At 41.0% G+C, this 27,191-nt stretch overlaps 2 protein-coding genes and 1 pseudogene across 4 annotated transcripts in view; 2 read left to right on the forward strand and 1 right to left on the reverse strand.

Moving 5' to 3' along the window:
• TRIM26 (tripartite motif containing 26) overlaps positions 1 to 11,533 on the forward strand; it is a 71,237-nt gene extending 59,704 nt beyond the window's left edge. For all 3 annotated transcript variants that reach the window (XM_074236813.1, XM_074236811.1, XM_074236812.1), the window contains exon 8: positions 614 to 11,533. In XM_074236813.1, the coding sequence (XP_074092914.1) occupies positions 614 to 1,287 (674 nt within the window). In that variant the 3' untranslated portion in view covers positions 1,288 to 11,533. The remainder of the gene's footprint in view (positions 1 to 613) is intronic.
• Positions 9,436 to 26,812, reverse strand: TRIM15 (tripartite motif containing 15). The gene is given in 8 exon segments (XM_074236821.1): positions 9,436 to 10,929; positions 10,932 to 11,297; positions 17,659 to 17,691; positions 18,097 to 18,212; positions 21,296 to 21,318; positions 22,412 to 22,639; positions 25,241 to 25,336; positions 26,134 to 26,812. Coding segments are annotated over 8 exon segments (1,398 nt in total). The 5' UTR covers positions 26,530 to 26,812; the 3' UTR covers positions 9,436 to 10,789.
• Positions 12,898 to 15,203, forward strand: LOC141487718 (casein kinase II subunit alpha' pseudogene; annotated as a pseudogene).
• Positions 26,813 to 27,191: the final 379 nt, after the last annotated feature.

A 27,191-nucleotide genomic window follows, 5' to 3' on the forward strand; every position in this document is an offset into this window, starting at 1 on the left:
GTGTCTAGATAAGGAAAATTCTTCTTATACAAAACTCCCACAACTGGTTTTAGTAATCCCTTTGTATGACAAATGATTCTTCCCTCAGAATGTCCTTACATGTATTATCAGATGAAATTATATACATAAAACAGTATATGAATGATAAAGCATTTCACAAATATTAACCATTATTCATGTTTAAACTGAATCCCTCCCATTGGAAAAGTCTGAAATATGAATCAGTGAATCCCATCTTCTATAGTTGAATGCCTAAAAAATATAAAGAATATAATTTGTCTCCCCTGCTCCCTAGCATTCTTTTATTCATACTTTATACTTTTATTTATACATTCAGGTTCCCATCTTTCCTCCCAGATCTTTGACTCCTGTTCCTCCTACTTCTTAAGTTTTTTTCCTTCCTATTTCTACTTTCATATAATCCTTATGACATTGTTATGTTTGGCAAAAGGAGACAGTTTGATCCAAGGTCATGTGCCAAATGCCATCTCTGTTCCTGATTCTGTTATTGAGTTCTTATTAAGATGGCCTTGAATCTTGTGGGACTACTATTCCCAGACCCTTCTCTTTATTTTATTCTCTTCCTACCAACTTTTCCCCTTTGTCTCCACAGTGAGTGTCACTTTGGATCCCCAGACAGCCAGTGGATACCTTATATTGTCTGAAGACTGGAAGTGTGTGTCCTTTACCAACATGTATCAGAGTCTATACCAACATCCCCAACAGTTTGATCCTGAACCTGCAGTTCTGGGTAGTAAGGGCTTCACCTGGGGCAAAGTCTATTGGGAAGTGGTAGTAGAGAGGGAAGGATGGGGGGAAGAGGAAGGGGAGGAAGAAGAAGAAGGAGAGGAAGAAGAAGAGGAAGAAAATGGATATGGGGAAGGAGAGGAGGACTGGGAGACAGATGAGGATGATGAATCAGGTGGAGATGATGATGAAGATGATCTGGAAGAAGATGATATTGTTCAGGAATCCTGTCTGGTGGGTATTGCCAGAGACACAGTGAGGAAGAAGGGTGAACTTCGCCTAAGCCCTGAAGATGGGGTATGGGCTCTGCGTCTCTCTTCTGCTGGTGTGTGGGTTAACACCAACCCTGAAGCAGAATTGTTCCTTGCCCAGCGACCTAGAAGAGTAGGTATTGCTCTGGATTATGATGGGGGCACAGTGACCTTCACCAATGCTGAATCACAGGAACTCATTTACACATTCTCAGCATCCTTTACAAGGCGTTTAGTTCCCTTCTTTTGGCTAAATTGGCCAGGAACAAGTCTTATTCTAAAACCCTGAATAAGAGAGACGTACACACACAACTCTCTCTCTGATCCCTCACTTCCTTCAGCGTTCTGATTTCCCTTCACAGGGCAAATAGTCCTGGGAATGAACATGCTTCATTGAGCAGAGAGGGTTTCCATCTGAGGATATCAGGAGTAGGAGAGAAGAGGGTCTTTGTGCCTACTGCCAGTCCATATGTCCTTAGTTTCCATGGGCCCCATGTAGACTTGCACCAGAGCTAGTTCTACAACTTGAATTGTTCTAATTATGACATTTCTGATGGTCTCCCTTCTCCACAAGGTGATAAACTTCACTAAGGCTCTAGCCATGAACTCTACTTATTCAATTTCTCTTCCCCCAAAGTCATTCCCGAAACCTTTGGAGTTCTAGGTAATATTGATGATAAAATCCAGGAGTCTTGCAAAGTCTATTTCTCTAGTTACCTGTTCTGTACTTTTTTCCCTTTCCCATATTTACTAGACCCTTACTGACAAGTTGCTTCTCATCCCTCCCTTCCAAACCCTACTTATCCCAGTCAGCCTTCCTCTGTGTAATAGGTAATTTTCTCAAAATACTAATGAAAATATGATGTATGGAATAAAATGGAACATTCCCTCGAGTTTCTTTCAGACTGAGGGATTCTAAGATGTTTGAAGAAGGGAAAAGGTGCCAGTGGAGATCCATTCTTTTTAGTTCATAATCATTTTGTGAAGCCCCCTGAGTGAGATCCTGACCTGAATTCATATTCTGTATTGGTCCAGTGTTTTGCTGATGAGGTTCCCAGTGATTGTTGAGGTCCTGATGTGCTGATGTGTACAGAGATCCATTTGACTTTGGGAAAATTATCAAGATCAATAAATCACCTTTGTGAATCTATTCTTTTGAGTATGTGACTGAGCCCAAGGTCTCTTATTTCTGTGACTGGGTCTAGCACCCCTCTTCACTCAAAGACCAGTGAGCTCTAGTAGGTGCTCTGTTCATGCTTGTATATAGAAATTCCCCTGATCTTTGCAACCCTGTTTCTGAGCTCCTCCCATAAGGCCTTAACTTTTTGTCACTTGTTCCCTCTCATGCAGCTTTTAGTCCAGATACCTCCCTTCCCTGGGGAAAGATAACAAGGTGCCTCAGAGGACCACAATCAGATCTCCAGCTCTCTATAGTAAGAGAAGGAAATAAAATGGCTACCTACCTCCTAGGGGATAAAGTCCTGGCTCCTTAACCTAGCCTTCATGGTCTTCCATAATCTTCTGCTTATACAAACCAATATCATGCTCTAACAATTCAAAACAAACTGCTCCTGCCAAATTACTCTAATCTGTCTGTGCATCCCCATTCATACCCCAGGGGTCACTGCTCACACACATTCAGTAGTCTCCCAGGCCTGAAATGCCCTTTCCCTTTCCCTTGACCTTTCCCTGTCAAAGCCTTTGAAAGCCTATCTCAAGTCCTACCTCTTCCAAGAGGTCTTTTTCAATTACTCTTGCCCACAGTGACTTTGTAATTTTTTTTCCTGGTGTGATTTTTTTTTTTTGTATGTACCATGTGGTGGCACTTCTCAGTACCTTGTATTGCTAATTGTTTCCTGTGTATATATTCCTCACCTTCCCCCACAACTAGACTGTAAACTATAGAGGGCAAGGACCATGTTCTGCATATCCCAAAGTATTAGATATACTGCGTTACTAGTGTTGAATAAATATTTGTCAAATTAACTGGGTAATGAAAAAGTAATTTCAATTGGGCTTTGGATAATGTTCTTTATTTCACAACCTGCAATGGAGAGTCTAAAAAGTGTTGTCTGGGAGCCCCTTCCAAATCTCTTTGAACAAAGGTCAAAACTTCGTAATATTACTTTCTAATATGCCAAATAGATAGATATAACCCACATAAACATAAACTCACATAAAGATCTTAGGTCAGGGTGGGTTAGAGCTCAATAATGTTTAAATATATCTGGGTCCTGAGACCAAAAAGTTTAACAACTGCTGGTATTAGTGTATGGTATATTGGGTCAGGAAGTCCTGGGTTGAAATCCCACTTCTTGACATTTACTAGTTTAGGGCCTCAGTTTTCTCTTCTGTAAAATAAAAGGGTTGGACCTCTAAGGATCCTTCCCAGCTTTGATCCTAGGATCTCTTTCCCCACTGCCCAGCATATTCCAACTACATGGGATGCCAAATTTGAAACTAACTTGTTATGTGACCTTAAACAAGGAATTTCCTTCTGGGCTGGATTTCTCCAATGTTGACTCTGGCTAATTTACATTCCATCAAAATTGATCAACTCACAATGTTGTTGATAATATTCTGTTGGTTCTAATCCCTTTGATCAGCATCAGTTGCTGTAATTTTCCATGCTTCTTTAGGGTCTGACCATTCAGGTTTCTTACAGAATAACTCCATAACATTTATATACTAAAATTTGCTCAGTCATTTCCAATTAATGGGCATCCCTTCAATTTCCAATTCTTTGCCACTTCAAAAACAACTGCTATAAATATGTTTGAACATGTGGGGTTTTCCCGATTTTTTATGATTTCTTCTGGATATAGGCCTAGTACTGGTGGATCCTATTGCTGATTAAAGGGTATAATCAATTTTATTGCTCTTTGAGCATAGTTCCATATTGTTCTCCAGAATGGTTGGATTAGTTTACAATTCTACCAATAGTGCATTAAATGTCCCAGTTCTCCTACTAACTCTTCAAAATTCATTGTTTTCCCTTTTTGTTATCTTAGCTAATCCGATAGGTATCAGGTGGCACCTCATAGTTATTTTAATTTGTATTTCTCTAATCAGTAATGATTTTTCCATGTTTATATATATAGCTTTAATTTCTTCATTTGAAAACTGCCTGTCCTTTGGCCATTTATCAATTGGGGAATGACTTGTTACCTTATAAATTTGATTCTATTCTCTATATATTTTAGAATTGAGATTTTATCAGAACCCCTGGCTGTGAAAATTGTTTCCCAGCATTCTTTTTTCCTTCTAATCTTGGCAATTTTGGTTTTATTAGTGAAAAATCTGTCTAATTTATTATAGTCAAAATAATCCATTTTGCAATTTCTAATTCTTTGGTCATAAATTTCTACCCTTGCCATAGATCTGACAGAGTATTTTTGTTCTGTTAATTGATCTATGGTATTTCCCTTTATGTCTAAATCCTGTACCCATTTTGATCTTATTTTGGGTCTATGCCTAGTATTTGCCATACTATTTTACAGTTTTCCCAATAATTTTTGTCAAATAGTAACTTCTTTTCCTAGAAACCAATTCTGCTTTTTAAGGCATTTTTCTCACTGCCTTTTTGGACCTCTTTTCCCATTTCATCCTGGTTTTTAAGATGTTATTTTCTTCAGTATTTTTTAATATCTCCTTCACCAAGCTTCTGACTCAGTTTTCATGATTTTACTGCTTAGGAAGCTTAGGTTGTCCTTCTGTTCCTCTTCTTTCTCATATTGTGACCCAGATCTGAGTATGGGCAAAGCAACAGAGTCTTGCCTCAGTAGTTGCAAAGAGACCTCTGATCTTCTAACCTCCTGGCCTGAGAGCTCTGGAAGTAGCTGCCTCTGCTGATTCAGTGCCTGGAGGCCTGCCCTGCCCCTGGTTTGCTGGGATCAGGTCTGTACTGCTGAGACCTGTGCTGGACTCTGCTCCAATCTTACCCTTGTCCTTGGAAATTTCCGGGCTGAGAACTTGAAGCCACCACCACTGTCACTGACCCAGGCACCCAACTGTCTCTTCCTGGATTGCTGGGACTGGTTCATTCTGGTACAGTTTGGGCAATCCTGCACAATTCTCTCACTCTAGTGTAAGTAGACCCTTCCCCCAGATCTTTCTAGTTGTTTTGGACCAGGAAATTGTTGCACTCTATCTTTGTGTGGGTTCTGCCATTCTAGAATTGATTAGAGTCATTATCTAAAGGTATTTGGAGTGGTTTGAGGAAGAGCTTAGGAGAAATCCCTGCCTTTATTCTGCCATCTTGGCTTCACCTTTCAAACTCGGGTCTTCTAAGTGCTTTTTCCACTGTTTCATACTGCTTAATTTCCTGAGATCTTCTGATCTTATTGTAAAAATAAGGTCTTGGGATTTTTAAATCCTGAATGTTTTCCACTTCATCACACTACCTCCTTTCATAAAAATTTGCCATCATAAATTCTTGTTTCCTGATGATTTAATAATACAGCTAGTCAAAATTTAACAAAATAAAAAAGGGTATATTACCTAACTGAAGCAACTCAAGGGGGCTGGATCAGATGATCTTTTGAACTCTCTTCCAACTCTAAAATTATGGGTTTGCTGTTGGATAGAGTGCTGGAGACCTGGAGTCAGGATGACTTTCTGAGTTCACATCTAGTCTCAGATACTTCTTAGCTCTATGACCCTGGGCAAGACACTTAATCTTGCTTGCCTTCATTTCCTCATCTATAAAATGAGTTGGAGAAGAAAATGGCAAACCGTTCCAATATCTGCCTAGAAAACTCCAATGAGGTAATGAAGAATTGAACATGCCTGAAATGACTGAACAATTTAACCAGTTCCCTTTCCTAACATCTTTTATATTGCTTTCTTTCATTTACTCTTCATGTAGACTGGCCTGCTGTCTATCCCTGCAATGTGGCATTCCATTTCCTGTCTCTATGCTTTTTCATAAATGGTTCTTCATGTTTGAAATGCATTCCTGATTCTCCACTGCCTCACCAAATCCTTAGCCTCTTTCAGAGTTTAGTTCAGGTTCCACTTTGGCTAAATAAGACATTTTCCTCATTCTCCTGATAATGTTTTCCTCTTGAAATATATTTACTTGGGTGCATGGCTTATCCCTCAGGGAAATTTAAGAAAGGGCCTTGAATGTTTGTTTTAGTGTTCCCAGCCAGAGGTGCTCTGCATCAAATAGGCATTTAATTGTTGAATTGAATAAGCATGTGGACCACATGCACCATGACAGAAGAGCATACAGCATTTCCCTTAGATTTTGGATTTTGTCTTCTGTATGTATAAATTTAAGTACATATGATATATGATTTTTAAAAACTGGCTATTAGATAATTAGATGAGGAAGAAATCAGTCAAGATTTTAATCAAACCAATCAATCAAGAAATCAGTTGAGCACAAGGAAAAAACCCCAGAAATCTTCATTTTCCTCAACTCCATTGACTTTATTTTTGTTTAGCCTTCTGTAGCTAGATGGTACTTTATACTGGTTAAATCCCTAGTCTGAACAGAGCTTCCTTTTCTGTCACTGTCTGGCTGGTTTAAACCTCTTTCAGGAGCTCCTGGGCTGTAACTTGCATGGAGAAGAGAATTAATAAAAATGTTGGTAATAATGATTCACATTTATCTATCACTTTAAGATGTAACTAATATACCAGTTTTGCAGATGAAGAAATTGAAGCTTACTTGGTGAAGTAAATTATCCAGGATGATCCATCTAGGAAGTGTCAGTGAGAGAAATGGGTCTTCTGATTCCAAGACTTTTTTTTTTAGGTTTTTTGCAAGACAATGGGTTTTTAAGTGGCTTGCCCAAGGCCACATAGCTAGGTAATTATTATTAAATGTCTGAGGCTGGATTTGACCTCAGGTACTCCTGACTCCAGGGCGGGTGCTCTATCCACTGTGCCACCTAGCTGCCCCTTTTTCAACTGAGGAAGAGCTAGTGTCAGATTTGCCAGGTTTAAACTATTAAAATAAATGATCCAAAAAATAAAATAATGAAGAGACCCAGAGACTCATTTATTCCAAGACTCATTCTTTCCACTATACTCCAGTTACTTCTAAAAGAGAGTAGTTAAAACATAGAAGAGGAGAAAGTCAATCATGAGCAAATCAAATTCATAGGAAGGAGGGATTACTGAAGTCAGGAGCGGTCAGGGATGGTTTCATGGGAAAAGGTAGGCACTTTTAACTTTTTTTTCTTTAATATTTATTCTCATTTTGTACAAATAATGTTTTTTAATACATTAATAAAATATTCTTTTTTAAGAGTAAATGAAATACCCCTCCCCCCATAAATATAGACTCCCTTGAGCAATAAAGTAAAGGGGAGAGAAAAAATTAAAAAAAATTCTAGTAATAATTGTAGGTATGGTCAGACTAACTGTTTTCAAAAAGGAGAAGAGGAAGTGAATTCTAGAAAGATTTAATGGAATAATGGTTTCCAAAGTAGGAACCACACACCCTCCTCTGAGGCAAGGAGTGTACCAGGAAGGAAAGCTGGAGAAAGAGTAGATAGATCTATACTCTACCTTGTGGAAGATATATGAAAAGATATGATGAGATATGGAAGTGTTGTGATTTGCACTGTTGGAGGAAATACTTTTATCAATAAGATCATTAATCAAAAATCATTTATTAACTGCTAGCAATCTGCCATGTACTAGGCAGTACTAAAATTATGAATTCATTAAGGTATTCACTATTACTACTTTTACCCAGGAGGCTGAATGCAGATTGAAACATATTGTTTTTTACTAATTTTTCATGGTGTGTTTTTTCTTTTTGGCTTTAACTAATATGGGAAATATGTTGTGCATCCTTGCACATGTATAACCTATTCCAAATTGCTTACTGTCTCAGGAAAGGAGTAGGGAAAGAGAAAGGGAGAAAATTTGGACCTCAAAATTTAAAAAAAAAAATGTTAAAACTTGTTTTTATATGAAACTGGGAAAAATAAAGTATTATTTAAAAAACAATAGAAAAAATTTAGCATTTTAACCTAACAATATAGGTGCTGCTGCTACTCATCCTTCTCTTCTCCCCCTTCTCCCCCACCCCCAACTCCACAGTCAGCATAGTATAATAATCATACTATGATAGATAAGTGTTAAAATTAGAGTTAGAAAGACCTGGATTGAAATCTCACAATACCCCTTTGAAATTCAGTTTCCCTAATGGGGCAGCTAGGTAGTACAATGGATAGAGCATCAGCCCTGGAGTCAGGAGAAACTGAGTCCAAATCTGACCTTAGATACTTAATAATTATCTAGTTTTATGACCTGGAGCACTTAACCCCATTGCCTTGCAAAACAAAAAAACAAAACAACTGTTTCTTCAACTGTAAAATAGGGAATTTTTAGTATTCATAGTGTTGTAAGGCTCAACTGGCATAATGTATGTGAAGTTCTTTATTATAACCCTTAAAGCTTTCTAAAATGCCTGTTTTCAATATTAATTTATACCTTAGCTTCAAGGTTGAAGGGGGAGGGTAGAGAAAACTGGATTTAGTTATAGTGACATCCTGATTTGGGAAATTATTTTCAACTGCAAGGTGTCATCATTTGAAAATAATAAAGCAAGAATAATGGAGGGAGCATGGTACAATAGAATGAGTACTGGCTCTGAGTCAGAGGACTTGGGTTCAAATCCTGTCTCTAAGTTATCGCTCTTGAGTCAACAGGTAAAATTCCTAATATCCCTGAGCTTCAGTTTCTTCACTTGTATGATTGCTCTAGATGACTTCTAATGTCTCTTCCAGCTTTAGATCTATGATTCTGTATACATATGATATCTTGAATTATAGAAACAAACTACCAACAAGGCAACTCAGTCTGAACTCAATCTGAAGTTCTAATCTCAGACACTATCTCTATGTCTCTGAACAAATCACTTAAAATTTACTCAGCCCCAGTTTCCTCATTTGTACTTCCCAAAGTAGTTACAAGGATAAAGTGACATAATATTTATAAAGTGCATTGCAAACCCTAGAGTGCTATATAAATGCTAGTTATTATTAGCATCATAATGATTATCATTATATTTATTAGAACGATTGCTTGTAACCCCAGTCTATAGAAGAATAGAGCAGAAATTACATGCAACTTGTTTTCTATTCATCATGAAGAACTGTTTGGAAATAAAATATGGAGGGCTTCAAGTAGAGACTGAATGATCACTTATTGGAATGTTGTTCAACAAAATAAATACAGTAGGGGCATTAAATACCTACCTGTATACCTGTTGGGGATGCAGAGATTAAAAATGAAATGTTTTCTCCCCTCAGGGACTTTACATTCTATTGTTTGGGTAAAGGTCGGACTAAAAGACCTATAAGGATCTTTCTGTGCCCAAAATGTAAGTCTGGGATCATATCATGGTTCTCCCCTATCTGGGTGAACTTTGGTCTTAGTTTCTTTTTTTGAAAAAAGGGATCAAACTTCATAATTTTATGATCCTATTAATTATGCCATGTTATCAGGAAGGTAGAAGGCAAAATAATCAGTCAAATTTTTGCAAGAACTCTATGAAATTTGTATCTATGTGTTAGGCCAAAGAGCCATATCTCTTGGCACCTCATGGAGGCTGGGTTTCCTTGAGAGAGGATGAATTGCTGACTTGAACTGTTGTGGACTGTGAGTCACTCTTTATGCTGGGTCTATTAAAAAAAAGAACAAAAATTGTAGACATCCTTTTTACTTTTTAATTTTGGTTCTCTAAGATCCTAAGTGAGTTGAACACAGACAGGAGAACACTGTGGGGAATCAGGGGTAAAGGGAGTTCCTGAGTAGCATTGTCCTCTTGGAGAGAAAACAAGATTGTTCTAAGCCAGTGCAGAGCTGGAGAGAATGAGGTACTAAATACATCTAGTGAGGGAGCAAAAGGTCTGGACTTTGCTTTCTATTATTATGTTGAATTGTATGAACAATGCAGGTCTGATAAGGAAGAGGGTTTGCCTGTCCAATAATCACAAGTTCATTTTGTTTCCAAGAGTGATCAGAGGCGTCTTGTATCATAAAACCAGATGCCTCCATGCTTCTGCAATAATGCAAAACTTAACAGAAAGTGAAGAGAGTTGTCCTTTTAGCAACCCCTGCTTTATTTCCCTTACAAAAAGGGCCCAGAGCTTCAGGATATTATAAAGATGGGTACCTCTCTAGGTCTCCAGGGTCAGAATAGGGACTCACTAGGGAGGCAGAAGAATTGATTGTTTATAGGCCACTGGGAGGGTTCTGATTTTTCTGCCCTTTTGGTGGGGATGGAAAAGGTAGAAAAGAATTCAGTATAGATGTGTTATTTGAGAATTCATACATGAACCACATTTGGATGTTTTATATAGGATCCTGAGTGGGAATAACATGATCCAAATAGTTATGATTTTGGAGGTGTTATTTAAAAGATTGACGTTTCATTGTAAGCCCATAGTTTGGGGGGGGGCAGGAGAAGATGACTATAAGTTGGCATTTAACTAGGTACAGAAAGTTCTAAGAGAGCAAATAGTCAAATCCCCTTATTTTATAGTTGATAAAACTAAAGCCCAGAGTAGGGAACTGAGTAAAGTCTTTTTCTTCATTATGTGACTCAAGTTGTATCCCTTTCTAAATACCTAGTTTTCCCCCACCCTATACATCTCCCCTTCCCAGTATGACCAGGAACAATTCAGTTCAACAGACATTCAATATGTTTTCATTCAATTCTACCAAAAAGAAAAAGAAGGAAGTTGAAGTCTGCTCAGTGAATACAGGGGTTCAGGATTGAATACAGGGGTCCAGGGTAACACAAGTGGCAAAAAGTATCTCCTTCAGGGTTTCAGAGTGAGTTGGGAGCCCTTTTTCCAAACAGCAAAGAAAGGAAAGATTTTGCCTGAGGAGGCAGGAAATGTAAAGATTGGGGTCTGGGTCTCAGCATTGGAGAGAGACACATATCCTTCATTGTAGTCACCTGAACCCTGTGGGGAATTTCATTCAATGATGGATCAGTACCTGGGGAGGTGCTGGCCCAGCACTGGTGATAGGAGGAAATCACAGCCCAGACACCCTCCTCAGCGCTCAGGCCCATATCCCCTTTCCTCTTCATATCTTCTGGGGCCACACCCACAGCACAACCACCTCCATCACCCAGTACCACCTCGATTTTCCAGGAGTGTTTTCCTGAAGAGAAACCTTGAGTACCCAATACAGCAAGTAGCCTATCAAAGCGTTGGGGATTCTCTGGAAGGTTTTGCTTCTTTCTGGTGTATCTCACTGACTTCCTATCCTCAGAGAGGATCAGACTCCAGTTAGCAGCCTGGGGATCCAGAGTGATACCTCCTACACAGAGAGATGAACAGAATATTAAAGCCTGATCTTATTGTAGGACAGTAATTTTTTTTTTAGACTTTTGCAAGGCAAACGGGGTAAGTGGCTTGCCCAAGGCCACACAGCAAGGTCGTTATTAAGTGTCTGAGACCGGATCTGAACCCAGGTCCTCCCGACTCCAGGGCCGGTGCTCTATCCACTGCGCCACCTAGCCGCCCCAGTAAGATGGGCCGAGGATCATTCTACCATCACATCTCTTAGATATGCTTTGTTCGGCCCCACCCCGCCCTGCCCTCCGCCCGCCCGCTCCCGGGCTGGGGTGGCGCTGCCAGGCGGCCCCTGCGCCCACCCCCTTGGGCCCGGCCTGGCACCGCTGCCCGCCTGCGCCGCTCTGCCGCCCCGGCCCCCGCCCCCCCCGCCGCCCGCCCCCCCACCCCGCCGCCCCGGCCCCCGCGGCCGATCTGCCGCCCCGGCCCCGCCGCCGATCTGCCGCCGCCCCGCCGCCTCGGCCCCGCCGCCGCCCCGGCCCCCGCCGCCCCGCCGCCCCGCCCCCCGCGGCCGATCCGCCGCCCCGGCCCCCGCCGCCGATCTGCCGCCGCCCCGGCCCCCGCCGCCGATCTGCCGCCGCCCCGGCCCCCGCCGCCGATCTGCCGCCGCCCCGGCCCCCGCCGCCCCGCCGCCCCGGCCCCCGCGGCCGATCCGCCGCCCCGGCCCCCGCCGCCGATCTGCCGCCCCGGCCCCCGCCACCGATCTGCCGCCGCCCCGGCCCCCGCCGCCCCGCCGCCCCGGCCCCCGCGGCCGATCCGCCGATCCGGCCCCCGCCGCCGCATCTGCCGCCGCCCCGGCCCCCGCCACCGATCCGCCGCCGCCCCGGCCCCTGCCGCCCCGGCCCCGCACTGCCCCCCGGCCCCGGCCACCGATCCGCCCCGCCGCCGCCCCGGCCCCGCCACCGATCCGCCGCCGCACCGGCCCCGCCACCAATACCCCGCCGCCCCGGCCCCCGCCACCGATCCGCCGCCGCCCCGGCCCCTGCCGCCCCGGCCCCCACCGCCCCGCCGCCCCGGCCCCCGCCGCCCCGCCACCGCCCCGGCCCCCACCGCCCCGCCGCCCCGGCCCCCGCCGCCCCGCCGCCGCCCCGGCCCCGCCACCGATCCGCCGCTGCCCCGGCCCCCGCCGCCCCGCCGCCCCGGCCACCGATCCGCCGCCGCCCCGGCCCCCGCCGCCCCGGCCCCGCCACCGATCCGCCACCCCGCCGCCGCCCCGCCGCCGCCCCGGCCCCGCCACCGATACGCCGCCGCCCCGGCCCCGCCACCGATCCGCCGCCGCCCCGGCCCCGCCACCGATCCGCCGCCGCCCCGGCCCCGCCACCGATCCGCCGCCGCCCCGGCCCCGCCACCGATCCGCCGCCGCCCCGGCCCCGCCACCGATCCGCCGCCGCCCCGGCCCCGCCGCCGCCCCGGCCCCGCCGCCGATCCGCCGCCGCCCCGGCCCCGCCGCCGATCCGCCGCCGCCCCGGCCCCGCCGCCGCCCCGGCCCCGCCGCCGATCCGCCGCCGCCCCGGCCCCCGCCGCCGATCCGCCGCCTCGGCCCCCGCCCCGGCCCCGCCGCGGCCCCGCCGCCTCGGCCCCGCCCCCTGCCATGCCCGGCCCAGCCGCTGGGAGCAGGGCCCGGATCTACGCCGAGTAATCAAGACGATTACCAAGTGGTTCGCAAACTTGGTCGGGGAAAATATAATGAAGTCTTTGAGGCCTTAACATCACCAACAAGGAGACAATGGTGGTCAAAATTCTTAAGCCAGCTAAGAAAAAGAAGATAAAACGAGAGGTTAAAATTCTGGAAAATCTTCGAGGTGGAACAAATATCATTAATCTCATTGACACTGTGAAAGACCCGGTGTCAAAGACTCCAGCTTTGTTGTTTGAATACATCAGTAATACAGATTTTAAGCAACTACACCAGATCCTTACAGACTTTGATATATGGTTTTATATGTATGAACTGCTTAAGGCCCTGGATTACATGGGAATCATGCACAGTGATGTCAAACCTCACAATGTGATGATAGATCACCAACAGAAAAGACTGATAGACTGGGGTCTGGCAGAATTCTACCATCTTGCTCAGGAGTATAATGTGCTTGTGGCCTCTAGGTACTTCAAAGGGCCAGAGCTCCTTGTGGACTACCAGATGTATGACTACAGTCTCAACATATGGAGTTTAGGCTGTATGCTGGCCAGCATGATCTTCCCGAAAGGAGCCCTTCTTCCATGGCCAAGACAACTACGACCAGCTTGTCTGAATTGCCAAAGTCCTTGGTACAGATGAGTTATATGGATATCTGAAGAAATACCACATAGACCTAGACCCACACTTCAATGATATCCTGGGGCAACACACTCGAAAACACTGGGAAAACTTCATCCATAGTGAGAACAGACATCTCGTCAGTCTCGAGGCCCTAGACCTCCAGGACAAGCTTCTGTGCTATGACCATCAACAAAGGCTGACTGCCAAAGGGGCCATGGAACACCCTTATTTCTACCCTGTGGTGAAGGAGCAGTCCCAGCCAAGCTCAGAAAATTCTGTGCTCTCCAGTGGTCTTACAGCAGCACGATGCAGACTAGAAAACGATGGGTAATTCAAGATTGATGATAACCAATAAAACATCCAACCAAAAAAATCTTGAAGGAAAACTACAGTGTGATATGAGAAATTCTGATCATTCCTTCTAAACGCGGAGTTAAGAATTTTCTTTAGTTTATCAAGAAAAGAATTCCCGGTAAACAGGGAATAGCCTACAGTCTGGCATACTTTAAGATCTAGAGAAAGACCTCTTTCCTTTGGAATGAATGGTAGATGAGAAGTTCAGAGTTGTTGGTAATGTCTTTTTCATTTTACAGGAAAACACCATTCAGTTGACCAACCCAGCCAACAAACTGATTTAACTTTTCAGAGGGAAACTGGGGAGAGCTCAGGCAACAACTTCCTGGCTTCTCTCTAATATCTTGGCTCTGCCTTGCCAACAAACTGACTTTTTGCCTTCCCATCTATTGCAAGGTGATCCTGGTTTCCTTTGGTGAGATCCAGGCTCAGGTTTTAGCAAAATGGCAGCCACCACTGATGCAAAGGAGATAGTGAAAGGGGCAGCAATATTGTTCTTTCCTTTTTTTTTTTTTATGCTTTTACAAATTCCTAGTTTACACATTTTCTTAATGGCCTGAGTTCTCCAGGGACTGTCCCTCATCACTGCAGTTTTCCTTTAAGTCTCTAAGAAATGAGAATGAACTGAGATTTTTGCTGCAAAACAATCCTCTTGGGTCTCATCTGTCATCACTTTTGGTCTCTTGATATCACTGCCCAGGGCAGTCATTCCCATCAAAAATTTATATGTAAGTGTGTATACCCCAAAGCTCACTTCATGGTTTGTATGCTTGTAAAATCCATGGGTTTTGGGGTTTGTTCTTTTTTTTCCTGGCTTAGCCTTTTTCTGTGTCAGTGGTAGGAGAATCTCACAGAATTTCCTTGCTCTCAATGTACACATTTTAATATTGAAACATAGGCTTATTGTTTACAGCTAGCACTGTCGAGGAAGAAAAAAACAGTGCCTCTTAATTGGGGTAACTAGGTTAAAACTATTGGCCACCCTGGTTTAGAAAAGGAAAAAGAGTGTGCCACCATAGTTCATTCAGAAAAGACTTTGGATAAAGTATTGATAAGGGAACATCTTCCCCTTTTCCTCCTTTCCCCTGTGAAAGAAATTACTTCTTATGGAAATCAGAGGAATGTATTCTTTCAAGTTCTGATGTATTAGATGCATAAACCTACAGTATTCTACTTGAATGAGATAAAAATATCATTTATAGGTCAAGAATCTGGACTAGTATTGGAAAAGCCCTGAAATAACTAGGTTACTGAGGAAGGGCCTGGGGTGGGGGTGGGGGGTGGGCATGAGAATGTAGGACTTCAGTTAAGGAAAAGAGTGGCACCATTGGAGCAGGTGTGAACAGATTGGAATCCAGAAGGCTAATCCACCTGTGTTAGCAGAGGAACCTGAGCGCTATGATGCATTTTATGGGCGAGCCCTTGAAACTTGTCACCAGCACTGTGTAACATGGGTTGCCCTGTGGATCACAGCTGCCTCTTGTAGGTAGGTCTCTGCTGGAAAAAACTAGCCAGCAGCTGTGGAGACTTTACACATTTAGGCTAGATCTAGAGGTGTCTACCACCCTTTAGGATTTCTTTATTAACTATTTAATAATGCCATACTTTTTTATATAAGGTTAGATTGTTTGTTTGAAACATCTGTTTACATTCCATATTCCAATAAAGACATATTGGTATTGGTAGCAGGTCCTATCTATAAATGTAAAAAAAATAAAGATATGCTTTGTTCTATCCTTTGACATGGCTATCAGCCTGATATGGGACCTTGTCTTGTGTCAGGTCTGGAGTACTGCAGTAGCTTCCTGGTGGGTCTCTCTGCCATATGTCTCTCCCCATTCTAGTTTATCCTCTACTTTATTGTCAAGTTGATCCTCCTAAAATGTAAGTCTGACCATGTCACCTATTCAATCAATAGTACAACAGTTGACTTCCTTTTGCACCCAAGATCAAATATAAATTCCCATGTTTGGCTTTTAAAGCCCTTCCTAAGAGGCTATATTTGTCTTTCCAGTCATCCATTCTGTACTTTGTGACTTTTTGCTCACACAAGACCTACACCTCCTGACTTGGTGCATCTTGCCTGGCTGTCCCTCATGTCTGGCATTATCATCATCTTTTGGCTTCTGTGACTTCCTTTAGTTTCAGCTACTGTTCCATCTTCTACAAGAAGATTTTCTTCAACTTTTATCTTGGGGCTTGCCTGTACATATACATATACATATACATATACATATACATATACATATACATATACATATACATATACACATACATATACACATACATATACACATACACATACATACATATACATACATATACATACACATATACATACATATATATGTCATTTGTATGTAGTTTCATGAAGACCATTTTTTCCTTTTCTTGTATCTCCAGTACTTAACTCAGCTCCTGGCACATAGAAGACCCTTAAACAATACTCTTTTTTTTTTTTAGATTTTTCAAGGCAATGGGGTTAGGTGGCTTGCCCCAGGCCACACAGCTAGGTAATTACTAAGTGTCTGAGGCCAGATTTGAACTCAGGTACTCCTGACTCCAAGGCCTGTGCCCTATCCACTGTGCCACCTAGCCGCCCCTTAAACAATGCTTCTTGACTTGATTTGATTTGACAGCAGAGGTGGTGAAGCTATTATCAATTGAATAAGCATTCAATTCTGGAGCTGAACACTCCTTAGAAAAAAGCATAAAAGTCAGGAGTAAGGAGACATGTTCAACTCTCAGCTCTGACTCTGCACTACCATGATTAGATAACTAGTTAACATTCCTGAGTTTCAGTGTCTTCATCTGTAATCAGGGGAAGAAAACACCTGATAAATTTCAAATTCCATTTAAATGTGAATTTATATTTTTCTCTTTCTTATCTTACAGATGAGTTCACAGAGGCCCAGAGGGGGCAAGTTGCTTGTTTAAAGTTGCACAACTAGTTAGTGGCAGCACTAACTTAGAGGACTTACATCATTTGATATCATTTAGCCCAATGTCCCCATCCCCCTCTTATTGTACAGTTTTTAAGAAAACGGACACCAAGTACTACAGGGAAAATCAGTCAATAAATCAATCAAAATGCATTTATTAAGTGTCTACCACATGTTAAGTATTTGCTCTAAAGTCAGAAGACCTGGGTTCAAATCCTGCCTCTGACATTATTTGCGTGATTTTAGGCAAAGCCTTTAACATTCCAGGCCTGGGGGGGTGGCTAGGTGGCGCAGTGACTACAGCACTGGCCCTGGAGTCAAGAGTACCTGAGTTCAAATCCGGCCTCAGACACTTAATAATTACTTAGCCATGTGGTCTTGGGCAAGCCACTTAACCCCATTGCCTTGCAACCCCCCCCCCCCCCAAAACATTCCAGGCCTGAGATGCCTTATCTGTAAAATTAAGAATTGGACCAGATGGTGTCTGAAGATTCCCCAACAGTCCTTGATCTATGATCCTATGATAAAGGAACTTAGCTACAATAAGATAATTAATAGTAGAATCAACTCTCAGACAAAGCCAGGTTTTCTGATTTTGTGTCCAGTGTTTTGCTTAATACATTATGCTAGTATTATCAACCAGAAGGTAAAAATGAAATCTGGTGAAGGTGAGGGGTGGGGCTGTTCAGATTATAAGAATTGAAAGGAAGCTTGAGATAGCCAGTTTCACTCAACTCTTCCCTTCCACCCTATAACCTCCATATGTCTACCTGTATTTGTCTCCAGATGAAGCAGCAAGTTTTCTGGGGAAGAGTAGAAATAGAAAGATGAGATTGAATCCAGTCTAGTGCATCAGTCAGGTAGCCCCTCTGTGTTGAGGTCCTAGGCATGGTGGGGAAATCAAGAGGGTTGGAAAGCTCTCTGCTTAATGAAAGAGAAATGGTCCTTTTCTTCAGGAAAACTAGTGGGGGTGGGTGGGAAATCTAGCACTTGCTCTTAGTGAGTAGGGTTGGGAGGTTGATTATTGAATAAATAAAATGATTGGCATATAATGGAGTCAATTAGGAAAGGCCTTCTGCAAGAATGGAGGTTTAAATCAGGTTCTAAAGACTGAGAGAGAAAAGGGCTTGTTGTAGAGAAGAGTCTTCTCCCTTCTCCAGAGTTGTGCAGGTGGAATCTGGAAAAGCTTAAGGTTCCTTGTTCTTTACCTGAGAATTTCCCCAGCATCTCTAGGAGAACACATATTTTTTGGTGGAGATCACGGATCCTTCTCACCAGATCAGGAGAAATAGGTTCTGGATTGATATATAGCCCCCTTTCATACCTACAGACATAGTTTACCAAGAAATTATTTTTAAATCCACTTAAACACAACCTCTGATTTCTCTCTTTCTCTCTTTTTTTTCTTGTGTTTAAAAAGAGTATTGGAATGACTCTCTGGGAAGAAGGGGAGGAAGGATGCTGGGGAAAACTATGATGATTTAAAAACAAAACATCAATAAAAATTTATTAAAAGAAAATAGAAAGTGGAAAGTGGAAGATGTGCCACAGAACTGGAGAAAGGAAAATATTTGTTTTCAAAGGAGCAGAGAGAATGGAGTCTGAATAGACTATAAAACAAACTTGACTGCAGGCTTCATTTCAACCAAAATTATTGCTGAACATCAAGAAAAAGAGCTGCTGATGACAAAGAGTTTGCATGACTTTGCTAACACTTTATGCTAGACTTTCTTTTTTGACAAGGATATTAAACTACTAAGAGAAGAGAGTGCTGTAGTTTAACTTGGATTATAGCAAAGCATTTGATAACCAGTTATGCTAGTCTTGTGGTAAAGATGGGAAAAATGTGGATTAAACAATTAGTCTGCTTTGTAACTGGTTGACTGACTAACTCAAAAGTTTTGATGTCAACATAAAGTACAAAAAAAGTAGAAATGGCCCAACAAAGTTGTGAGGAAAAGCTGTTCTAAATCAAATATATACAGAAGAGCCTTGGCATTGGAAGCAACAAGATTTTGAGTATGTTAGAAAATCAGTTCTTAAAATTTCTGAAAGATAAAATATCTGAAAGAGCCTCTTCACTTGAAAAAAGTTTCCAAAAAATTTCAGACCTTATTGTTACAAAAAAAGTTGAATTAGATTATATTAATAACTAATGACCAGATGTCTTACTTCTGCAAAATTTTTATGAGAATATCATACACAGGTATTGAGGGCATCCTTGATGAAAATATAAGCAACAAACAAGCAGGTTTTTGCAAATAAAATTTATAGGATCATAGATTTAGAGCTGGAAGGGTCTTAGAGATCTCATTGAGCCTAACCCTTTCATTTATGAGGAAACTGAATCCCAGAAATGTAATTTGCCAAAGATGAGTAAGTGGAAGAACTGAGATTTAAATCCAAATCTCATTTGACTTCAAATACATTGACAATGTATCATACTGTCATTCTGCAGTATATCATACCTTTGCATTTAAATAATTGAATGATGTTACAAATACAAGATCCCACTTTGCTTACTGATATCTTAAAATTAAAATATTTCCTACTTTATTGAGTACAATGCCACCTTAAAGACACTCTTCTCCAATAAGCATTTCTCATGCTGTAATATGCTACTCCTTTAAAAGTATAAAAATAGAGATAACTTTATTCAGAGAAAGAGTGATATCAAATGAGGAATGATGGATAGACATAAGTTTGCTAAAGTTTTTTTTTCTTATCATTGCACTATCTAAATCAGAAAGGGCTTCCATATAGTTTTTTCAGATGGTCTTATTTGAAAATGATGTGCTGACCACATTTTCTCAGTAAGGCATCTCCTACAAAAATGTTCAAAAAGAGTCCTTTATAACTGTCTACACAGAAAGAACCAAGTGGATGAACAATGCCTATTGTGCAGAGTATATGATATAAAATCTATTGAACAATCCATCCAGTAACTAGTATGTCAATCATAAAAACACTAAATATGAACAATGAGCTTGGAACCAGAGTTGGATAGGAAGAGGAGAGAGTAACTTGGATTGCCTTTGGGAACTTGTGCAACTATTTTAATGACCCCAGCTTCTCACTGTAAGAAAGACATGTCTTTTAATAAATAACATAATTATCCCAGTGCTGCTGTAAGTAATGGAATACTACACTCTATGAAGAATTAATGTTAAGAGATGCTTCATTAGAAACACTTGTGGGTGTGAGTGGTCTGTATCATATTACCAGTTCAGCATTGTTGGAGGAAACTGGCATGAAGGCCATCATCAGAGAGTTTCATGATTAGAAAAGAAGATAGGTCACTTATGATAAGAGCCCCATTAGTACCCACACAATGTCAAAAGAGGGAGATTCTTGGACAGATCCCAAGGGAAAATTGTATAGTGGAATAATCAAACTTTGCATCACTAAGTCTACTTGATACCAGGCACTGTTATAGGAACTGAGGAGAGAAATCCCAAAATGAGGCAGTTCTTGTTCAAGGGGAGCATATATTCTATTTGGAAGATACAACACATTATTAACTAGGCCAGAAGGGAGATTTGGTAGTTGTAAGGACTGTGAATGGCAAACTGTCACATAATTTCTAAGAGTTGCACAGGATTAGAAGGTATGACTACACCAATAGTGAGAGCACCCAAACTGATTACAGATTCATCACAATATCAGGAAGTTAATATAATAGAAGATCTCTAGTGGAGTATTCCGTGGATCTATGCTTGACCTTATGCTACTTAATATTTTTATAAGATCTGAGCATAGATATTATACCTACAAATTTGCAGATGACTCAAAGCCAGAAGAAAAAATTAGCATGTTTTAATGACAATCAATATTCAAAAATATCTGAATATGATAAGATGACATTTAATAAAGATAAATGGAAACCATTTGTCAAATGGGATCAAAAAGTTGACTTTGATATTTTTTTAAAGGATAAGGGAGGCATGGCTAATTAGCAATTTATTTGAAAAATATCTAGGGGGTTTTTAGAGTATTTCAAGCTCAATAAGTTATTAACATGAAGTAGTAAGCAAGGAAGTTAAGTATTAAGCTACATTAAGAGATGCATCATATTTAGGAATGAGGAAGACATCTCTAATGAGGAGTGGGGAGGGTGGGAGGGAGACAGTTCAGAACTTAAAATATGACAAAAAGTAAGTTTTAAAAAAATAAAAATTTTTAAAAGGAATAAGGAACAGTCCATTTGTTTTCCCTTTGTTCATAACATATTGGCAGTACTGTATTTAGTTCTAGGTGTCACCTTTTGGGAAGGATATTGACCAACTGTGCTATGATTTTGAGAATGTTAATTTGTCAGTATGTCTGTGTGAATGCTAGTGTCGGTTTGTACTTATGCAAAGCTCAGTGCTAGGTATGAGGAAGCAGGACTGAGGAAGGAGGACGTACCTATTCAGGGTCATTCTGACATCCTAGAAAAAAATAAAATAAGAACATATACTTAGTGTCTCTCCTTTTTGAGAGCTCCTGTCCATCTTATCTGTTCTCTTGTTCCAAATCTGCTCTTCAGGAAAATTTAAGTTAATAAATTCTGGGAATTAAAAGGGACTTTAGATATCATGTAATCCAACTTCTTCATTTTTACAAAAAATGATACTGATTGTCCAGATTAGGGGAAATTCACTTTCAGGTACACTAGGACAGAATGGCAGAGCTAGAACTAAAGCTGAAGTAAAGGATAGTAAAGGGTCTGCTGAAGCCTGTCTCCAGGGAACCAATTGTGATTTTCAGTGTGAGCATTTGCACCTTGGAAACTGAAAAACATTAAAAATAAGAACTTGATTTATTGTTGTATTCATTGTTTAGAGTTAAGAAAGTTTTGGAGAAAATGTTAGCTATACAGATTAAACTTTAAAGTGTGTCATGTAGACTTTTTTTTTTCTCTGTAGAGCAGGTCCTTTCCTCTATAACATACTGATTTTCCCTAATACCACCCTTCTTTAATTTATGTTGAGTTATCTTATTTTTACTTGTTTCATATTTTCTAAGCTTTATACATGTTCTTTGGGTGTGTATCATGTCTTCATTAATCTGGGAATTCCCTGAAGACAGGAGCAGGTTATTAGGACATTGAGTCATATATTTAGAGATGGAAGGAATGAGAAAAGGCATTGAGTTCCTTTTTTTTTTTAAAAGAAACTGAGCTCAGAGAGGTTAAGTGATTTCCCCAGAATCATCAGCCAAGAAGTGTTTGAGGCAGAATTCAAATTTGAATCTTCCAGATTCCGAGTCCAGTGCTCTATATGTATACAAGTTCTGCATCCTATCTGCATCCACTAACTCACTGGGTGATCTTAATTTTCTTCTATGTAAAACAAGAATAAATAATCTAGGATGTCCCTTCCATTTCTGATATTCTATGACTATTTCCTTCCTACCAGAAATTCTTTATTCACCTACAGGCATAAGATTCTATATACTTAGGAAAGGCTCTGACCAAAGTACTGATAGATTGACTGATCCACATTCTCATACATGTGGATAAGATAGGGAAGTGTTGCTTACCTTTAGGAGCTCATTTGCTGATTGTTGGTACTTCCCCTCTAACTCCTTTATGCGAGTATCAAACTGGGCAATCCCTTCAGAGATCTTGGCAATGTGATGATCTCTCTCCTTCCAGATCTCCTTTTCTAGATTCCCCAGCTGATCCAGGAGATGTTGTTGCCCTTCAAGTATTTGCTGCAGCTGTTCAAATGCCTCTTCTACCTGCTGCTTCTTGTATTCAATCTGGTTCTACAGCAGAATAGGGAAGGGGAGCAGGTAGTTGGGAAAAAAGCAAGGGTAGTCATAAATCCTCACACCCTAAGTCCTAGAAGGTTCATCTTTAGGAGTGTATGAGGTTATCATTTCCAAGACTGATTTCTCAAAGCACTAACTTACCAGTGGCTCCAAGAAGCTGTAGCATGCATAGCAGCCACATCGTGGTAAAACTGTCTCAGCAGACAGGCTAAACCAGGTTGAGAGTCATTGACAGGCCTCAAAGTGGTCAGTGTGTTGGGGGGGGTGTCTATCCCAAGCATGTGAAGATTTCCCCTGGTAGAATAGTAAGGATGGCCATGAAGACAGTTGAACTGTGGAATGCTTTGAGTTTAGTCAGATATTAAAGATGGCAAGGTCATCCTTTGCATCCTAGACTCTCACTAGTCATGACTTCTGGAAGAGAGAGTGAGGTTGAAGACTCTGTGTAACTCTGCCTCACTTAAATCCAATTCACACACAAGTCAAGACATCACTCTTGATGTCTCTTTGTTAAGAAGGAAAACAGAAGGAATCAGTCGAGTGTATGTATATTATAACTGTAGGAGATACTTAAATTATATATCCCAAGAAAGACTTACTCATTAGGTCAGGGCTTGGTATCATCTGCTGATCTACTCTAGAAATCTTTAAAGGTTTTTTAGTAATATTCCTTTGTAAATTTAATGGTACTTTTGTATTTTTTAATGCTTTTATATGCATAATCTACTAATGTCATAAGATCTTTCTGTAATATACTGGAATGATTCTCTTTATTTCCACAGTTGAGGAAACTAAAGTCAAGTGATTTACCCCAAATCACTGTTTGTTATAGATAAACTGTTGCAATAAAAAGGGACCAAACATTTATTAAATGCTACCATGGGCCAGGCCTTGTACTGAGCCCTTTTACAGGTATTGTCTTATTTAATCCTTATATCAACTCTATGAGGTAGGTCCCATTTTGCAGATGAGGAAAAAGAAACAGATAGAGGTTAAGCAACTTGCCCAAGTCATATAACTAGTAAGTATCTGAGACCAGATTTGAACTCATCTTTTTGACTCCAGACCCAGTGTTTTATACACTGTGTGATTTAACTACTGTTACACTGACAGAGAATGCCTTTAAACATAGATGAAATAGGTGACTGCCATTAAAAAGAATACTTGGCAAAATTTCTTGAACTGAAGAATTTTCTCCCAAAACTTTTATACCTGATATTTTACTATAAGTGGGTAATTTATTTTAGTTTGAAAGTGTCTTCAAGTTTTTAAAAAAATCTTTCAATTTTTGAACAATGATTTTAGATATGATTTAAAGAATGGAAGATACTCTCTGTGGAAAGTTCTTCTGGCAGTTCAGATCAGCAGATCATCTGCAAGTTATGTCATCTTAATGATTATAGCTAATATTTATTTAGCACTTACTATGTGCCAGGTAATGGACTAATTACTTAATAATTATCTCATATTATCCTCACAACAACCCTTGGAAAGTAGGTGTTATTATCCCCATTTTACAATTGAGAAAACTAAGGCAGATAAGTGATTTGTCAGGGTCAGTACCTTATCCATTACTGCTTAGCTTTATGGATTGTAGAAACATACAGAGATGCCTGGAATACAGAAAAATTATTTGCATTAGAAGCAGGACTTGAATCCAGAACTTGCTGTCAGTAAAGTTAGCTTTCTATTTACTATACCACAACATTTGTCAAAAATCCCTAATTAGAATAGAGGCTCAAATGACTAAAGAGACCTTGGAAAAATAGGCATCATTTACATTTTGCAAATTAGGAAAGGCAAGTTCAGAAAGATTGTTCAACAAGTTAATAAGTTAAGTATTAAAGCTGGAATTTGAACCTAGTTGCCTTGATTACAAAATTCATGGACTTACATTAGACTTCTTGAAATCATTTAAGAGACCTTTATACTAGACTATCTTTTCTAGGGTGACATTTCTCTGGTCTCTTGGCCCTCATCTTAATCAAATGATTGAATTAGATTATTGAATTTAAAATCAGGAGATCTGGGTTTGAATCTCATATCTGCTACTTATTAGACTTGTGACCATGAACAAATCCCTCTCTAGGCCTCAATTTCTTCTTATATAAAGTGAGGAGGTTGGACCAGATAATCTCTGGGGTCTTTCCTTGCTCTAAAATATATGATTCTGTTATAAGACATCATTTTCCTTCTCTGTTAGACCAGATGATCATAAATACCCCTTCCAGCTCAAATCTTCAATTTGAAGAGAAAAGAGAAAGGCAGGTAATGTTTTTGAGTATGAAAGCTAGGGCAATGAAAATGATAAATTTTCAGACTCCTTCTCCTTGGTATTGTAATAATTATAATAGCTAGCTTTAAAATTTGTGACATACATAATAGGCATCTATGAGGTATATATTTCCCATTTTTACAAATAAGGAAAATGAAATTTGAAGAAGTTAAATGATTTGTCCATAGTAATATATATAGCTATAAGAAGCAGAGATGGGATATGAAGGTCATATTCCCTTCAGGACTAGAAAACAGGCTTCCCTAAAGTTTATGAGGACAGGCTCTAAGAGGAATAGCTAGTTGACTATACTTCCTTACCAATAGTACCTGGAGCTTCTGGTCTTCCCGATATTTCTTGCCCTCCATTTCTTCTTTCTCTAAACGCAGGACCTCTAACCTACTCCAAAAACGCTCCTGGTGGAAGAAAGTTAAGTAGTGAAATTCTTGAATTAATGATAAGTCTTGTATGTCTGAGACATAGATGTGGTGGGATAATCTTCTCAAAGTAAATAATGAAAATTTTAGAAGACCTAGGGTCAAGTATAACTTCTGCTACCTATTTTGTGACCTTGGTTAAGATACTTTCTCTGTATTTAAGTTTTCCCATCTGCAAAATGAGGGTCTGAACAATATTATCTAAGATTCTTTATAACTTTAACTTTTATGAATCTATGAATTCCCCCCGTCCCAAATTGCCATTTCAAGTGATCCTTGGAACTGTCTAGGGGCACTATAAAATCGTCAAAGAGCTGGGACCTTTAGATGTCTTCTCAAATAAATTGGTTGACTAATTCATTTATGTACATAAGCTTCCCCCCTCCCAAACATTTGGTCCCTTTCCTTCCATCACTCCACCCCCCCTCCCCACATTGCCCATCACACTCCCTTTCCCTCTGGGAAATTTCTTTTCAGAAGAAGGATCTCTAAATTCTTCCTCCAGGGTACCAGAAGTTAATAATTGTGGTTCTCCTATAAGACTTTTGAGTTTCCTATGAGAGAAGAATGACTTCCCCCTGTTTCTCTCCTATATCTTGTCTCTTTTATCTGACTGGAAGCTCTTTCAGTCTGGGGAAATTAATCCCTTCTGGATTCCTCCCACCACTTGTATCAAGGACAAAACTGCTCTGCATCACTGATATTTTCATAAATGGGGTAATCCTAAGACTATCAAACCACCCCTATCCAACCAAGGATAATAAAGGACTTCCTACCCTATAGGGTCGAGTGGCTTCATCCAGGAGTACCACAGCACGAGCCTGGTGATTGGAACTCTCTCGGCAGAGCATACAAAGGAATTCCCCATCATTTTCACAGAAGAAATAAATTTTCTCACCATGTTCATCACAGTGAGTTTCTCTTACTTGGTCCAGGATCTTAAGGTTCTCTGTGGCCCAGCCCTGGGACTGGAGGACCTCTGAATGCCTCTTCTCTTTGAAGATTGGACACAACCTAGAGGGATGAACACCCATCGATATGGGTGGTGTGGAGCAGGATCTGAAGAAGAAATGCCCACAGGGGGATGTCACTGGGTCCTCAAGAAGGCCAGTACAGATGAGGCAGTACACCCCTTCATGTACTGTCTGCAGGGAGGGGGTTGAAGGCATCATGGGTTATCCTAGCTTGACCTCCCTTAGGGCTCCATCACCTTTTCCACTAATCACCTCTCCCTTAAATTGACCTTTAAATAAGTTGAAGGGTTGGTCTAGAGATGATATTTAAGGTGCCTTCTAGTTTGGAGTCCTATGTTCCTACAGAAATCTGGGAAGAAAAATTACTCTGTCCTTCTACCCGTCCTTTCATCTCCAATCTTCAACAATCAGCTGAGAAAGTTCAAACTCCAGAGAATCAATCTTTCTCTACTCAGCATTCCCTAGAATTGAAAGCATTTGCCAAGTGAGTCAAGGTTTTATTAGAGTTCAAATTGACCTCAGACACTTAATAATTGCCTAGCTGTGACCTTGGACAAGTCATTTACCCCATTGCCTTAAATAAATAAATAAATAGAAACATTTCTTAAACCTAAGAGGACTTTACCAGGAACTTTCCCACACAGCAATATCTGTCTGGAAATCCTGGACTCTAAAGTCTCCATGGCTTAAACTCTTGGATCTGTGATTCCATTGTAAGTACTTCAAACTAAAAAGGATAAATGAAACAGGACCAAAACCCAAAGCCCATTTTTTGAAGCCAGAGGATCAAAGAAGTATGTATATACAGAGGTAGCTTATCTTTTTATCCAGCTTATTACATGTAGAGAGAGAGGAGAGAA

This window comes from Macrotis lagotis, chromosome 5 (genome assembly GCF_037893015.1).
Source record: "Macrotis lagotis isolate mMagLag1 chromosome 5, bilby.v1.9.chrom.fasta, whole genome shotgun sequence".
Lineage (NCBI taxonomy): Eukaryota > Metazoa > Chordata > Mammalia > Peramelemorphia > Peramelidae > Macrotis > Macrotis lagotis.